The 16,996-nt window shown below is 42.0% G+C and overlaps 1 protein-coding gene across 1 annotated transcript in view; it reads right to left on the bottom strand.

Moving 5' to 3' along the window:
- Positions 1-16,996, bottom strand: part of NCK2 (NCK adaptor protein 2) — a 36,522-nt gene that overhangs the window by 3,803 nt on the left and 15,723 nt on the right. Inside the window, exons 2-3 of the mRNA XM_040425052.1 lie at positions 13,021-13,260; positions 11,019-11,740 (exon numbers count right to left, since the gene is read on the bottom strand). Coding sequence (XP_040280986.1) covers positions 11,019-11,740; positions 13,021-13,246 — 948 coding nt within the window. The 5' untranslated portion in view covers positions 13,247-13,260. The remainder of the gene's footprint in view (positions 1-11,018; positions 11,741-13,020; positions 13,261-16,996) is intronic.

The following is a 16,996-nucleotide window of genomic DNA, read 5'->3' as shown; positions in this document are numbered from 1 at the left end:
GCACCACAGTAACAACCATCAGTCCTGCTGCTCTGTCTGGTACTGCAGCTTAGTGGTGTTCATTTGAAAGGGCCAAATCATAGTACCACACACAGCCCCAAGTACCTCCAGCAATTAAGAAAACAGGGGTCCTGTGTGCCCTGTTAGAATGGAGTTATGGTCGAGCATGCACATGATTGCTCCAAAGTCAATAGGACTCTCGAAGATAGTCAAGTACAGCGGCAGTCCTATACTGGTAAATGGACTAGAAGCATCTTCATTTATACAGAAAGACACAGTGGTTGGTGAGATCCATAAAATATAAAAGACAAAAAAAAATAAAATAAATAATAATTTATATATATACACACACACACACACACACACACACACACACACACACACAGTGAGGAACAGAAATATTTGAACACCCTGCGATTTTACAAGTTCTCCCACTTAGAAATCATGGAGGGGTCTGAAATTCACATTGTACGTGCATTCCCACTCTGAGAGACAGAATAAAAAGAGAGAATTCAGGAAATCACATTGTATGATTTTTAAAGAATTTATTTGCCTTGCACTGCTGAACATAAGTATTTGAACACCTGAGAAAATCTGTGTCAATATTTGGTACAGAAGCCTTTGTCAAACGTTTCCTGCAGTTCTTGACCAGGTTTGCACACACTGCAACAGGGATTTTGGCCCACTCCTCCACTGATCTCCTGTAGATCTGTCAGGTTTCGGGGATGTCGCTGAGCAACATAGTTTCTTCCAAAGATGTTCTATTGGATTTAGGTCTGGAGACTGGCTAGGCCACTCGAGAACCTTCATATGCTTCTTACGGAGCAACTCCTTGGTTATCCTGGCTGTGTGCTTCAGGTCGTTGCTCAAAATCTCACTATAAATGGCCCCATTCATCCTCTCCTCAATACAGTGCAGTCAGTCATACTGTCCCCTTCGCAGAAAACACCCCCAAAGCATGATGTTACCACCCCCATGCTTCACAGTAGGGATGGTATTCTTGGGATGCAACTCATCCTTTTTCCTCCAAACACGACGAGTGAAGTTTAGACCAAAAAGCTCTACTTTGGTCTCAGCTGACCACATAACTTTCTCCCATGCCTCCTCTGGATCATCCAGATGCTCATTGGCAAACTTCAGACGGGCCTGGACATGTGATGACTTGAGCAGGGGAACCCTCCGTGCAATGCAGGATTTGAAACCATGACGGCATAGTGTTCTACCGACAGTGACCTTTGAAACTGTGTGGTCCCAGCTCTCTTCATGTCATTGATCAGCTCCTACCTTGTAGTTCTGGGATGATTCCTCACCTTTCTTATCATCAGTGATACCCCACGAGGTGAGATCTTGCATGGAGCCCCAGTCCGAGGGAGACTGACAGTCGTCTTTAGCCTCTTCCATTTTCTAACAATTGCTCCAACAGTTTTCACCTAGCTGCTTGGCAATTGCCCCGTAGCCCTTTCCAGCCTTGTGGAAGTCTACAATTTTGTCTCTGGTGTCTTTTGACAGCTCTTTGGTCTTGCCCATGGTAGTAGTTGGCATCTGACTGACTGTGGAGTGGACAGGTGTCTTTAAAGAGCTCAGACAGTTGCTACTAAGTTAGATTAATCAGTGGAGTAGAGGTGGACTTTCTAAAGGCACAGTAACAGGTCTTTGAGGGACAGAATTCTTGCTGTTTCTCATGTGTTCAAATACTTATGTTCAGCAGTGCAAGACAAAAAAATTCTTAAAACATCATACAATGTGATTTTCTGATTTTTTATTATGTCTCTCAGAGTGGGAATGCACCTACAATGTGAATTTCAGACCCCTCCATGATTTCTAAGTGGGAGAACATGCAAAATCGCAGGGTGTTCAAATACTTCTGTTCCTCACTGTATATACACACACAAATATACAAAAAATAAATAAAAAATGCCACGATACACTAATACAGCTGCTAGTCCCATTCCCAGCAACTATAACCCATAAATCAAAATGACCATTATGGACAGGGACATAATAATAATATTTTAATTGCATGGTGTTCTATTAACCCTTAGGCCTCTTTCACACGAGCGTGACGGATTGGCTCCGGATGCGTTCAGTGAAACTCGCACCATTTTGCAAGCAAGTTCAGTCAGTTTTGTCTGCGATTGCGTTCAGCTGTTTTGTTTTTTTCATGACTATGAAGGCACCAAAACTATGAATTAACACATGTGGAATTATATAATATATATATATATAGCAAACAAGTGTGAAACAACTGAAAATATGTCATATTCTAGGTTCTTCAAAGTAGCCACCTTTTGCTTTGATTACTGCTTTGCACACTCTTGGCATTCTCTTGATGAGCTTCAAGAGGTAGTCCCCTGAAATGGTCTTCCAACAGTCTTGAAGGAGTTCCCAGAGATGCTTAGCACTTGTTGGCCCTTTTGCCTTCACTCTGCGGTCCAGCTCACCCCAAAGCATCTCGATTGGGTTCAGGTCCGGTGACTGTGGAGGCCAGGTCATCTGGCGCAGCACCCCATCACTCTCCTTCATGGTCAAATAGCCCTTACTTTCAAAGTTTTCCCAATTTTTCGGCTGAATGACTGACCTTCATTTCTTAAAGTAATGATGGCCACTCGTTTTTCTTTACTTAGCTGCTTTTTTCTTGCCATAATACAAATTCTAACTGTGTATCCACCTGACTTCTCCTCAACGCAACTGATGGTCCCAACCCCATTTATAAGGCAAGAAATCCCACTTATTAAACCTGACAGGGCTCACCTGTGAAGTGAAAACCATTTCAGGGCACTACCTCTTGAAGCTCATCAAGAGAATGCCAAAAGTGTGCAAAGCAGTAATCAAAGCAAAAGGTGGCTACTTTGAAGAACCTAGAATATGACATTTTCAGTTGTTTCACACTTGTTTGTTATGTATATAATTCCACATGTGTTAATTCATATTTTGATGCCTTCATAGTCATGAAAATAAAGAAAACTCTTTGAATGAGAAGGTGTGTCCAAACTTTTGGTCTGTACTGTATAAAACTGGCAAAAATCAACTTAGTAGGATATGCAAATTAGGGCTCGCAAGTACCCAGGGGCGGCGTCAACCTCGTAGGTGCCCAGGCAGCTCTGCCTTATCGCCGCTCCCCCCCGCCCAGTCTTTCCCTCTGCCTGCCCATCTTCTTACTTCTTTTCTCGCCGAGATCCCGCGCGCTGAGTCCATCGGCCGGCGCATGCGCACTGTGATGTCCGTTCCTGGTACGGCATCACAGTAATTAATGCGCATGCGCCGGCTAACGACGCGAAAACACCACAAAGTTAGCCAGCCAACGAGGTTGACGCCGCCCCTGGGCACTTGCGAGCCCTCATTTGCATATCCTACTAAGATGATTTTTGCCAGTTTTATAAGTCCACGATTGCTTATAAAGGTAAAGTTTTTATCAACTGTAATGCTGCTAGAAAGCTATGGGAAGGGTTAAAAAGGTGAAAATGTGATGACAGACTCCCTTTAAAGAATGCTATTATTTTCCATTACAACCATGTTATAATGGAAAATAATAAAATCTACAGAACACCGAACACAAACCCGAACTTCAGTGAAAAAGTCCGGGTTCATTCAGTTTTTTATCACGCGCGTGAAAAATGCATTAAAATGCTTTGCACTCGAGCAGAAAAAACAGAACAACGCAAACGCAGACAAAACTGACTGAAATTGCGTGCGCACTCGCGAGGGTTTCCCGCAATGCATCCGGACCTCTTCCGCGACACCCTTGTGAAAGGGGCCTTAGGATACCAGAGTTTTTTTTTTTTTTCTTCCCTATATTCTTTAAGCCATAGCTTTTTTATATTCCCGTTCACATAGCTGTAAGAGGGCTTATTTTTTGTGGGGCAAGTTGTGCTTTCTAATGCCTCCATTAATTATGGCATACAATGTAGTGGGAAGCAGTAAAAAAAAATCCAAATGGGGTGGAATTGAAAAAAAAAAAAAAAAAAAAAGCAAATCCTCCACTGGTTTACGGGTTTTGCTCCCACTGCGTTCCATTTGAGGCAAAAGTGACCCATGCACTTAACGATCTGGGTCAGTACGATTACAACAATACCCCATATGTATAGGTTATTTTTAGGTCTTAATAGTGTAAAAATACATTTAAACTTTGAACAAAAAATTTGTTTTTAGAACATCACCATATTCTGACCCCCATAACGTTTTTTATAGTTATATCTACTGAGCTGTGTGGGGACTCATTTTTTGGCGGGACAATCTGTAGTTTTTATTGATACCATTTTGGTGTGTATGTGACTTTTGAATCACATTCTATTAAATTTTTTGGGGGTAAGAGAAACAATGAAAAAATGGCAAATTGGCCATTTTGACCCTTTTTCCCGATATGCTATTTGTCGCATTGGAAAAATGATAATTACACTTACACCGGTAATTGGATTTTCCAGAACCCATGACAGCACCATAGAGAGATGGATCTGCTCCCACAACTGGACAGGAAGCCCCAGAGCAATCAAAAAGTGAACACCCACTTCCTCCCTCAGTGTTGATTCCAGAGTAGATCAATAGGAGCCGTACAAAATAGAGTTCCTATAACCTCATTCTTCCTTTTTATTTGAAAGACAGAAACAATTCTCATCAACCATAAGCACCAGGGAGGGAATTAGAGGGGTGCTGTCATGGGGGTCTGGAAAATCCAATTACCGTTAAGTGTAATTATTATTTTTCCCTTCACCCATGACAGCACCATAGAGAGATTGAATACCAGAGATAAAAAACACTCCTTAGGGAGGGACGTGCTGAAAAGTAATCTTAAGCTATGAAGACCCGAAAAACTAACAAAGGTCCAAATAAAAAAAAAGTGGCAACAATAAACATCCTAACCTAGGAATTTCAACATTATACCCTAAACCCAGGATAATCTTATAAAATAAATCTTATATGGGTTTCTCATCAAGTGTTAACATAAATCCTAAGGCCCCTTTCATGCATGCATGCTCCTCTTTGTGCGTTTTTCACGTAACACAGGCCCCATAGAAATGAATGGGGTTGCGTGAAAATCGCAAGCATCCGCAAGCAAGTGCGGATGCGGTGCGATTTTCACGCACGGTTGCTAGGAGACGATCGGGATGGGGACCCGATCATTATTATTTTCCCTTATAACATGGTTATAAGAGAAAATAATAGCATTCTGAATACAGAATGCATGGTAAAATAGCGCTGGAGGGGTTAAAAAAAATAAAATAAAAGAATTTAACTCACCTTAATCCACTTGCTCGCGCAGCCCGGCTTCTCTTCTGTCTTCATCTTAGCTGTGTGCAGGAAAAGGACCTGTGGTGACGTCACTCCGGTCATCACATGATCCATCACCATGGTAAAAGATCATGTGAAGGACCATGTGATGACCGGAGTGACTTCACCACAGGTCCTTTTCCTGCACACAGCTAAGATGAAGACAGAAGAGATGCCGGGCTGCGCGAGCAAGTGGATTAAGGCGAGTTAAATAATTTTATTTATTTTTCATAACCCCTCCAGCGCTATCTTACTATGCATTCTGTATTCAGAATGCTATTATTTTCCCTTATAACCATGTTATAAGGGAAAATAATACAATCTACAGAACACCGATCCCAAGCCCGAACTTCTGTGAAGAAGTTCGGGTTTGGGTACCAAACATGCGCGATTTTTCTCACGCGAGTGCAAAACGCATTACAATGTTTTGCACTCAGGCGGAAAAATCGCGCATGTTCCCGCAACGCACTCGCACCTTTTCCTGCAATGCCCGTGTGAAAGAGGCCTAACATATCTTAGAGAAGTACTTATCTTGACGTAGAATGATCAAACTGAGGATGATTGCTGAACACTGATTCCTTTGGTGCAGATTATATTATATTCTGAGACAGATGTTTCTTCCTGCCACACCAAAAGTTCAAGTGAATGGGTCCGCATCACACGGGCCAGTGACCGTGTATTGCGGACCCGCCGTATGAGAGCCGCAATACGGCCACAGGCACACAACATTAGTGTGCAAGAGGCCTCAGGGAGGAAGTGGGGGTTTCCCTTTTTGATTGCTCTGGGGCTTCCTGTCCAGTTGTGGGGGCGGATCCATCTCTCTATGGTGCCGTCATGGGTGAAGGGAAAAATATTTTTATATTTTAATAGTACGAATGTTTTTGGTCATGGTGATACCCATGATGTTTTTTTATATTTAGAGATTTATTTTTTAATTATACGGAAAGGGGTAATTTACACTTTTATATTTTATTTTTTTATATACTTAACAGGTTTTTTACCTTTTTTGTAAAGATTTTGAAGCTCGTATTTGAGCATATAAAATCCATTTTTTAATTCTGAACAATCAATCATGGATTTTTTAAATGCATTTATTACTGACTATTGCTCATTTCTTATATGGGCCTTTCACCTTTGTGAAGGCAGCGGCGCTCCAGTAGTGCCGCGGCCTTCTCACTGTTTACCGCAGGCCCAGTGACATCACGACTAGTACAGTCCTGATCAAAAGTTTAATACCACTTGAAAAATCATATTTAGCATGGCTGGATCTTAACAAGGTTCCAAGTAGAGCTTCAACATGCAACAAGAAGAAATGGGAGTGAGACAAAACATTTTTTGAGCATTCAATTTAATGAAAATAACGAATAAACTGAAACAGGCTGTTTTTCAGCTGATCCAAATTTTAGGACCACATGCCTTTAAAAGGCCAAATCTTTGCAAAGATGTGGATTCATTGTCATTTTCTGTCAGGTAGTCACACGTTGTGATGGCAAAGGCAAAAAAACTCTCCCTTTTTGAACGTGTTCGGGTTGTTGAACTGCATAAGCAGGGTCTCTCACAGCGTGCCATCGCTGCTGAGGTGGGACGCAGTAAGACAGTCATTTGGAATTTCTTAAATTCTTAAATGATCCTAAGGGCTCATGCACACTACTGGTGTTGTGTTCCGTTCCGCAAAATGGGGTTCCGTTGTTCCGTGATCCGTTTCCGTGTGTCTTCCTTTATTTTTGGAGGATCACCAGACATGAAGGAAAGTAAAAAGAAAGTCTAAGTCAAGTTTGCCATGCAAATGATAGGAAAAAAACGGACGCGGATGACAATCTTGTGTGCCTCCGCGTTTTTTTCACTGTCCCATTGACTTGAATGGGTCCGCAAACCGTTTTCCATGAAAAAAATAGGACAGGTTATATTTTTTTGACGGACTGGAACCACAGATCACAGACGACAAACGGTGCATTAGCCGAGTTTTCAACGGACCCATTGAAAGTCAATAGGTCGGCAGAAAATCACAAAAAACGGAACAATGGACACGGAATAAAACAACGGTCGTGTGCATGAGGCCTAAGGGTTATGGAACAAAAAAAGTCAAGTGGAAGACCCAAAAAAAAAATTTCATCAGCACTGAGCCGGAGGAACCAATTGGCTGTCCGTCAAGACACTGAAAGATCCTCGACCCAAATTAAGGCCCTTACTGGTGCTGACTGCAGCCCCATAACCATCAGACGGCATCTGAGACTGTAGGGCTTCAAAAACAAAAAACGTCTTCAAAGACCTCATCTCCTTGAACGCCACAGAACTGCTCTTTTGGACTTTGCAAGAGAGCACCAAACATGGGACATTCAAAAGGTGGAAGAAAGTTTTATTCTCTGATGAGAAAAAAATGTAACCTTGATGGTCCTGATGGTTTCCAACGTTACTGGCATGACAAGCAGATCCCACCTGAGATGTTTTCTACGCACCACAGTGGAGGGGGTGCCATAATGGTCTGGGGTGCTTTTTCCTTCAGTGGAACAATGGAGCTTCAGGAAGTGCAGGGACGTCAAACGGCCGCTGGCTATGTCCAGATGTTGCAGAGAGCATTCCTCATGACTGAGGGCCCTTGTCTGTGTGGTAACGACTGGGTTGTTCAACAGGACAACGCTACAGTACACAATGCTCGCAGGACAAGGGACTTCTTCCAGGAGAATAACATCACTCTTTTGACCCATCCTGCATGTTCCCCTGATCTAAATCAAATTGAGAGCCTTTGGGGATGGATGGCAAGGGAAGTTTACAAAAATGGACAACAGTTCCAGACAGTAGATGGCCTTCGTGCGGCCGTCTTCACCACTTGGAGAAATGCTCCCACTCACCTCATGGAAACGCTTGCATCAAGCAGTGGAAGTGATAAACAATAACGGCGGAGCTACTTATTACTGAGTTCATGTTTGGAAGTTGGATTTCTGATTTGGGGGGGGGGTTTAGTATTTTTTTTTTGGAGGTGTGGTCCTAAACCTTTGATCAGCTGAAAAACAGCCTGTTTCAGTTTATTCGTTGTTTTCATTAAATTGAATGCTCAAATTTTTTTTTGTCTCACTCCCATTTCTTCTTGTTGCATGTTGAAGCTCTACTTGGAACCTTGTTAAGATCCAGCCATGCTAAATATGATTTTTTGCCATTTTTCAAGTGGTCTTAAACTTTTAATCAGGACTGTATCAACTTGCCTGGGCGGGGCTAAGCTCTATTCAAGTGATCGCCGCTGCCTTCTCAAACAGCTGATCGGCGGGGGTCCCGGGTGTCGGACCCCTGCCGATCAGATGCTGATGATCTATCCAGAGGATAGCTCATAAGTTTAAACAAACTGCAGAATAACTTTAAGCAGATCAATTCGCAGGTACAGGCTCACCCGTGCCACAAAACCATGCGTATATGTCACTAACATGACCAGGAGCACGCATTGTTTTGTGGCGAGCTCGTGCACGGGCGAGCCTGTACCTGCGCATTGTGCCGCTTAAGACAAGTACACAGCAGCGGGGAACAATAGGCAGGTACCGGTATCCCAACAATACAGCACATGCATGAAATTTCAAGCTGGATTCATACATGAAATTAAACAGAGGCCATCAATAAAATTTGAAGGGGCGGGAAGGGGGCGCAGCGAGCTTGACTTCAAGCCAGAAAGCCGCTGCCCCCTGTACTTCAAGAACTTCATTTACATAGGGCATGCAGGGGAATCAAACAGTTTTTTTCTGTGATTAGGTGCATCGGAGAGCAAAATAAAAAACAACTTTAGAAACATGATTATAACCTCTGTAAGGTAACATTGGTGGTTTATGGTTCGTTTTTTAGCTGACAGGTTCCTTTTAAAGGGGTTTTCTGAGATTTTGATACTGATTACCTATCCTCAGGATAGTAACTGGTGGGGGTCCGACAGCTGGGACCGCCGCCGATCAGCTGTTTGAGAAAGCAGGTGAGTGTCGTGGCCCTCTCTCTGCTCACATTGTATAGAAGCTGTGCTTGGTATCGCAGCTCTGCCCCATTCACTTCTATGAAGCCTAGCGCTATATAATGTTCGGCACTGATCAGCGCGGGTCAGGGGTGTCAGACCCCCACCGATCAGATACTGATAGAGGATTGGTTATCAGTATCAATATCTCAGAAAACCCCTATAATTTTTTTTTAAAAACTGTGAAAAACTAATTAATTTTCCCCTTTTTTACATTTTCCCTTTTATAAAAAAAACTAAATAAAAATGACAAACAAAAAAAAAACAAAAATAAAACCATAAAGTATCACTGAAAAAAGAACAAAAATTATTTACATAATCAGAAAAAATAAATAAAAATGAAGGCTTTCAAAAACTAGTGTACTAAAAAAAGGAGAATGTCAGGGGGGGGGGGGGGGGGTTAAATGGCCTGGTATTGAAGTAGTTAAACAATGTTTTCATTTTTGTTATATGCCCATTGCAGGAGGGTGACAATTTTTTAGCAGCCAAGCAATAAAAATTCCATAGACAATTAATTTTTTTTTATTTAGGAACCAGTTCCAATGTATGTGCACATTTTTCTCCTGGTACCTTGGATTTATATACTGCATTCTTCAAACTAAGACACACTTTTTAGCATGAAAAAAAATCTTGATAAAGAGTCTCTGCATCGAATAGATCAGAGTTACCTTCAGTTACTAAGGAGGCTGAATAGCAGATAGAGTTGTGAGCCAGGTCCTGTTTTAAGAATCTAAGCTTTAAAACAAGACCAGGATGGAATGCTAGCCATGATACAGCCTTTAGAAACCAGGGAATGAGATCTACTGCTATTTCCTCATAGGCTAGCACCTTGATTTAGGCCTCCTGCTTACTGATATCAAGAAAGCTGAAGTACCACCCTCCCCCATATTAGCATGGAAGGAGCAGTGGGCTGACATGCTGGCAGGGAAAGAAGGAGAGGCATACATCCTACTTCTCTTTGTGTAGCAGAACGTGACCTGGCAGAAGAGAAAAGTTGGCCTTGACATCTGTGCATGTTTATCAACCCTCCCATCAAATTAAAAAGAAGTTTAAAAATGTAAAAGAAACAGTTAAAATATAGCCACATAAATAACTGATTTTTTCAACAGATGCCCAAATATCCACAGTCATCCCGTTGAGGAGAAACCCTGTTTACTAGCATTATGCAACATAAAATCACTGAACTCAAACCACCATATAATATACAATTCCCCAAACACTTTGGAAACAGAAGTAAAAGCCCGGAGAACATTTAGAAGCTTTTCTTCCGCTCATACGCATTGATTTTCATAGAGAAAGAGCTGACAAGTCCCAAATGTAAGAGCAAAGTGGGCAAATGTTTGCAATGTGACAATGACTGAGCTTCCTTGAACAACAAGCACAACTATGTGACGTATACCCTGTAGTGATGAAATTACACGCCATTTTCTGGGAGAAGCTTTTCAGCCAATTGGAAAACAAAAAGAGCTCTGTCACTATAATCTGAGATTTTCTATGGTACATCTGGTAACAGCGGGATATAAGCTTACATATTTCATGCACCGATTAGTGGCATAAAAAGTATGAGGACTTTAATTAAAACACAAAATTAGGACCCCACAAATGCAAACGACTGCTCAACACTGCAATTTAATGGAACAGAAATTTCCTGCTTCATAATGTAAGGAACCTTTTTACAATTTTTGATAAAAATAAGAGTAAACTTTCAAATATGTGACCTGCATACAGGAAAAACAGCTTGCAATGCAGAGGTGGAGAGAAACGTACTCACCGAAGACTCACTGTCTCGGACAAGAAAGTCTCCCTCTGCTCCTCTTTCATTCAGGGCACATTCAGCTTGATGCCTTGTGACGCCTCCATAGTACCAGCCTTTCCCAGCAAAGCGTCCTGTGCATGCAGGGCCAGTGTAGCTTATTTGGTGCATGTGAGAACTATTTATGGAAGGACCATCATTTAAAATAACCACATAGTTTTTGGGAACAAGGCCAATTTGTCCACTGGAATTTTTACATTTCCACCATTCAGGGTCGTTTTCAGGCTTCTCAATGACTTCCATGATTTCTCCTTTCTCAAAGTTCAGCTCTTCTTCGGTTACCGAACTAAACGGGTAGAGTGTCTGAACAACATGGAGAATTTTAGTGTTCTGTCCATTGCTTAGAGTCACTCCTTTCCTCAAACTGAGAAAACTGGGGGAATCAGCCGTTGCTTCATCAACCTCTTCCACTACGTAGTTTGATGGGAACCAGCCAACCTGTCCATTGTGTGTCCCACGCCACCAGCCATCACTACATTTTTCCATAACAATCACTCGTGAACCCTTCACGAGGGAGAGCTCATCATCTCTCTCTGCAGTATATGCAAACTTTACATATGCTGGAATGTTTATGTCATAGATCCGATCCGAATTGGTACCATTTGTTGAATATTCTGCATCAGTACTGGGAGTGGGTGAGGCATCTCTAGTGCTCGTCTTCCTCTTAGTCTTCCCCAGACCTAGAAAGAGACGAGGAGGAAACACTAATTAAGAGCAACATAACTAAAAAATAAAAACAAATATAAATAGTTGTTATGAACCATCATTATATTGGATCTCATAGATCATTGGATGGAAATGAATAGACAACCATTTCCCAGTTATTTTACGAAAAAGGCTAGTGTACTAAGGCTTTAAAGGGGTCTTCTCACCATTACAAGCTGTATACAGTATATTGCTACGATATGCCGGTGATTGGGGGGGGATTGATTACTGGCTTCTTCAATGTTTTATCTACTTGGGGTTGTGTTGTAGTTCTCGGCACAAGGGACGCAGGCAAGAAAAAAACATGAGAAGGCTTCTGGGGAGTAGCAGAGGACCCCAATATCAGACCATCAGCAATCATCATGTAATGGCATACGCTCTGAATGTGCCATAAGATAAAATAATATCTTTTTAAAAAGGTTCTATCACAAAACCAACAAAATGGTCCTGACATAGACATGATAGATTCTTACCTCAATATGGTCACAGATCCACAAATCAGTGCACGGACCAGAAGCCAAAAGTGAAGCTGCAAGGAAATCTAATTCCCTGTAACCTGCTTTCAGCACATCAATAGGAAGACCTTTTTTCACACTGTACAGGCAGATCACAGGCCAGACGCAAAAAGTTTATAATTTGACATGAAAATTATTTCAACTTAAAGGGTCACTGAGCTTTTTAAAAACCTTTTGATATGTCCTATCAAAGGCCTATGAAAAGTGCTGAGACCCCCTCAATCCCTAGGACAAGAGGAGAGAGGTGCTCGCTGCAGAGGACAAAATTGAGGTAGGCCCATAGACTTTCTATTTATCTTCTGCAGTGAAGAGAGAAAATGTGATATATGACCGCTTCTCTCTCCTCATTCTAGTGATCAGTGGGGTACTCTGCACTCAGACCCCCACTTCAGTAACCTAAAATTTTGACATGTGTGACTTCTCAAATGTTTTTTGGAATCTCAGTGACACTAAGTTTTCCCCTTGGGCAGCAGTGATTCCAGCAAAGAATGTGTATTAGGGAATTCCACAAAACATAGCAGATGCATAGTATAGTAAATTATTAATATGACTTACTACCATAGGATATACCTAATGGTTACATAAAAGTACAATTATACATCAAGTCATGCTCTGACATTAATAGAGATGTTCTCTACTGAAAGGGGTACACACACAAAAATGCCCACCATTAAGTCGTTTATATGGCATATTCTACTTATGTACTATAGTAGGAATACCAAAACATAAAAGTGGCTTACCCAAGGTGTCTTTCAAGTTCTTAACCAGTGATCCTTTCTTTAAGCTGTTTTTCCTCTCCACGTAGTTTGACGGTACATATCCCATCTTGTTAGCTGCATTTCTAACACGCCACCAGGTTTTGGAGTCATCCAGCAACCAGAGGCGCTCATTTTTCTTAATATCAAGTTCTTGGTCCTGCTGTGCCATATAATCCCATTTGGCAATAACAATGACCTCCTCTGTCATTTTTCATGGAGTCACTGTAAATTAAAGTTAGAAGCCTTAATTAGTAACTGTAATAATTCAGATGTATCCCCCCAAAAAAGAAAAGCATATCATCAGTTTATTAAAAGGTGCATGCCCATCTGGCATATAGCTAGGATCGAAACTATGGAAAACAAAAAAGAGTTACAAAGTAAACTACTACTGACTAAATAAATTTAGAAATGACCAATGCTTTATTCCTAGGTAGATGCAGTGGACCTAGCCAAACATTTAGCATTAGAAATAACAGTTTATGTATCTTTTTGAAAATGATGGTTGTTGCGATACAAATTCTTAAGCGATATCCAACATGACTGCATTTACAGTTGTCACCTTCCCATCTTAATTTTATATAGTAAGCTACTCTGTTAATAAAACACAAAATACAAATTTGAAGACTTTCTTATGGCATTACACCTATAGTATGATAAATAAAAATTACAATAGGTCTAATACAATTTTTAAATGAGTGTTTCTGAGCACTGAGAAGAGAAGCTACAGACTGAGACATCAGACAGCTTGCCTGACATATTTGACACTAAGCCGGGCTTAGAAGCTTGCAATGTATGAGAATACATCGGGTATCGATACTAGGCTGTGTTACTGCACAGCCCAGTATCAGAGAACATGGATCGTGCTGCTCTCAGCGTGCTCCATGTTCCCTCAGCAGCACAGGGGAGAAGGAAGCAGTCTCTCCCTCCCCCCTGTGCCGCTGCCACCAATGGGAGGGCGCACTGCGCCACCAATGATAACTAACGTTTAATACATTACAAATACAGCCGGCAGCAGAAACACATTGCCGGCACGCGACCTCTGACAGGGCGCTACGTTTGCGCCAATTAAGATCTGTCGCTGATCGCAGCGCCCTGTCAGAGGTCGGGTGCCTGCAATATGTTTCTGCTGCCGGCTGTATTTGTATTAAACGTTAATTATCATTGGTGGCGCTGTGCGCCCCCCCCCTCCCCAGTATTAAAAACATTGGCAGCGCAGTGCTCCCTCCCCAGTATTAAAATCCCCTTCCTCCCAGTATTAAGTCATTGGTGGCGCAGTGCTGCTGTGTGTACTATGCACAGGGCAGCAGGGAGAGTGTAAGATCCTATTCACCCTAATAGAGCTCTATTAGGGTGAGTAGGACAAGGGATTAAAAGATCTAAGGGCAATAATTAAATAAAAAGTTAAAAAAAAAAAAAAGTAAAAAAATTTAAAACACACCAAAATATTAAGTGTAAATCACCCCCTTTCCCAATTTTACATATAAAAAATATAAACAATAAACATATTACATATCGCCACATTCGAAAAGTCCAAACTATTAAAATATTTTATAAAAAATCTCCTATCCGGTGAACACCGTAATAGAAAAGTAAATAAAAACCGCGCCATTTTTTTTTAGCCACCTTGTCCCCCAAAAAATAGGATAGGACTGTTCGATTATGGTCAGGACGTTCCATAAAATGCAGAATGCACGCAGCTTTTTTTTGGCGTTTTAGTTTTTTTGCGTGCTATCGAGTATTGCCATACTTTTTTATGGTATCGAAACCCAAATCAAAATTTTGGTATCGAAACAACCCTAGAATACATGCAGGTTGCAGAATAAAAGATCAAACATTTGAAAAGCCTATATACTTTTTTTTTTTTTAACAGAAATTAATAAATAAATTAAAAAAATTAACTACAATGAAAAAGAAGATCAGTGAAAAAAGTTCATACTGAAATCTAAAACTTTAAAAAAAGCTACATTAACAGATTCTTTTTTATTCAAATGTGATAAAGCAATAGCTTTTTTTTTTTTCATTAATCAAAACTAGTCCGTCTAATTACACAGACTTCAAATGAATTTCACCAGCAGCAAAGAAATGTAATTTATCTGTAAATTAAAAGCGACAAAATAATTCTAATTACACAGAACTGGTTCTGTACTGCAGGCCACAAATTACAGTATTCCTTCAATGATGTTGGAGAATTCATGCAGCTGCACACAGATCTATCATAAATGAAGCCAAAAAAGAATAAAATAATTCCTCTCAATTCTGTAAAAGTGCCTACAATGGAAAACGTTTCCTTGGAAAAGACAAATTGCAAAACTAAAGATTAGCACAATGGCCATACTGCCATGTTCATGTTGTCATCTGACGTCTTATAGGAGTCCCATGTTTTCAAGACATGTAGGCTTCCATCCACTGCTTGACTGCTTCCTTCCCATTCTACTCTGCATGGGGAGAAAGCTGGCAGTCAGCAGTGTGTAGGTGAGGGGAGCCTACATATCCTAAAAATAACGGACTGTTTGCTGGCCATACACTACAAGGAATGAGATATAAGCTCTTTTAAACAACAGCAAATTAATAAGTAATTGACAGATTGCAGAAATCTGTGTGCGCGACTTTATGCAGTACAAAGCAACAGGCAAGTTCCATTAAAACATTAGGTTTTCTACATATAGTGGTCCCATCATCGTGTGGTCACTGTAGAGCAGCGGTTCTCAACCTAGGGGTCGCGACCCCTTTGGGGGTCGATCGGCCCTTTCCGGGGGGTCGCCTGAGGCTTCCTATTGTGGGTCCAGGCCCGTCGCTAACAGACAGGCAAAACAAGCAATTGCTTGGGGCCCCGAGCTGGTTGGGGCCCCGAGCTAGCCTGGGGCCAAGCAGAGCCGGTGCTTGTTTTGCGGCTGAGTAACTCAGAAGATCCGATGGTATATTCTAACCCCCAGGCGTTCCCATGGTGACGGGGACGCTTGCCTGGGGGTTAGAATATACCATCGGATCTGAGTTTTACGAGCTCAGTGAGATCATAAAAACTCAAATCCGATGGTATATTCTAACCCCCAGGCGTTCCCATGGTGACAGGGACGCTTGCCTGGGGGTTAGAATATACAGGGCCACGCCGCTCACAGCAGTATATTTATAAACTAATCAGTAACTTCTTTAACTTTAATCATTGCTCATTGCTGAGCTCTTTACTTGGATTATAATTTATTTGGATATGGGATATCTTACTTTGTCTTAGCTCCGGTAATAGCAGGCAGTGCGGGGGGCGGCGCTCACTCACTGACGTCACGCGCCTGCTCCTCCCACTAGGCGGAGCAGGCGCGTGACGTCAGTGAGTGAGAGCCACCCCCCGCACTGCCTGCTATTACCGGAGCTAAGACAAAGTAAGATATCCCATATCCAAATAAATTATAATCCAAGTAAAGAGCTCAGCAATGAGCAATGATTAAAGTTAAAGTAGTTACTGATTAGTTTAGAAATATACTGCTGTGAGCGTCGGGGAGGGAGATCTGTGGATGGCACTGTAGGGGGATCTGTGGATGGCAGTGCCATCCACAGATCCGCCTACAGTGCCATCCACAGATCCCCCCTCCCCTAAACAGTGCCATCCACAGATCTCCCCCCTAAACAGTGCCATCCACAGATCCCCCCTAAAACAGTGCCATCCACAGATTCCCCCTCCCCTAAACAGTGCCATCATGGCACTGTTTAGGGGAGGGGGGATCTGTGGATGGCACTGTTTAGGGGGGATCTGTGGATGACACTGTTTAGGGGGGATCTGTGGATGGCACTGCTTAGGGGGGATCTGTGGATGGCACTGTTTAGGGGGGGGATCTGTGGATGGCACTGTTTAGGGGGGGGATCTGTGGATGCACTGTTTAGGGGAGGGGGGATCTGTGGATGGCACTGTTTAGGGGAGGGGGGGATCTGTGGATGGCACTGTTTAGGGGAGGAGGGATCTGTGGAT

This window comes from Bufo bufo, chromosome 3 (assembly GCF_905171765.1).
Source record: "Bufo bufo chromosome 3, aBufBuf1.1, whole genome shotgun sequence".
Taxonomy (NCBI): Eukaryota; Metazoa; Chordata; class Amphibia; order Anura; family Bufonidae; genus Bufo; species Bufo bufo.
The sequence above is the reverse complement of the archived record's forward strand: the minus strand, read 5'-3'. Positions and strand labels throughout refer to the sequence as shown.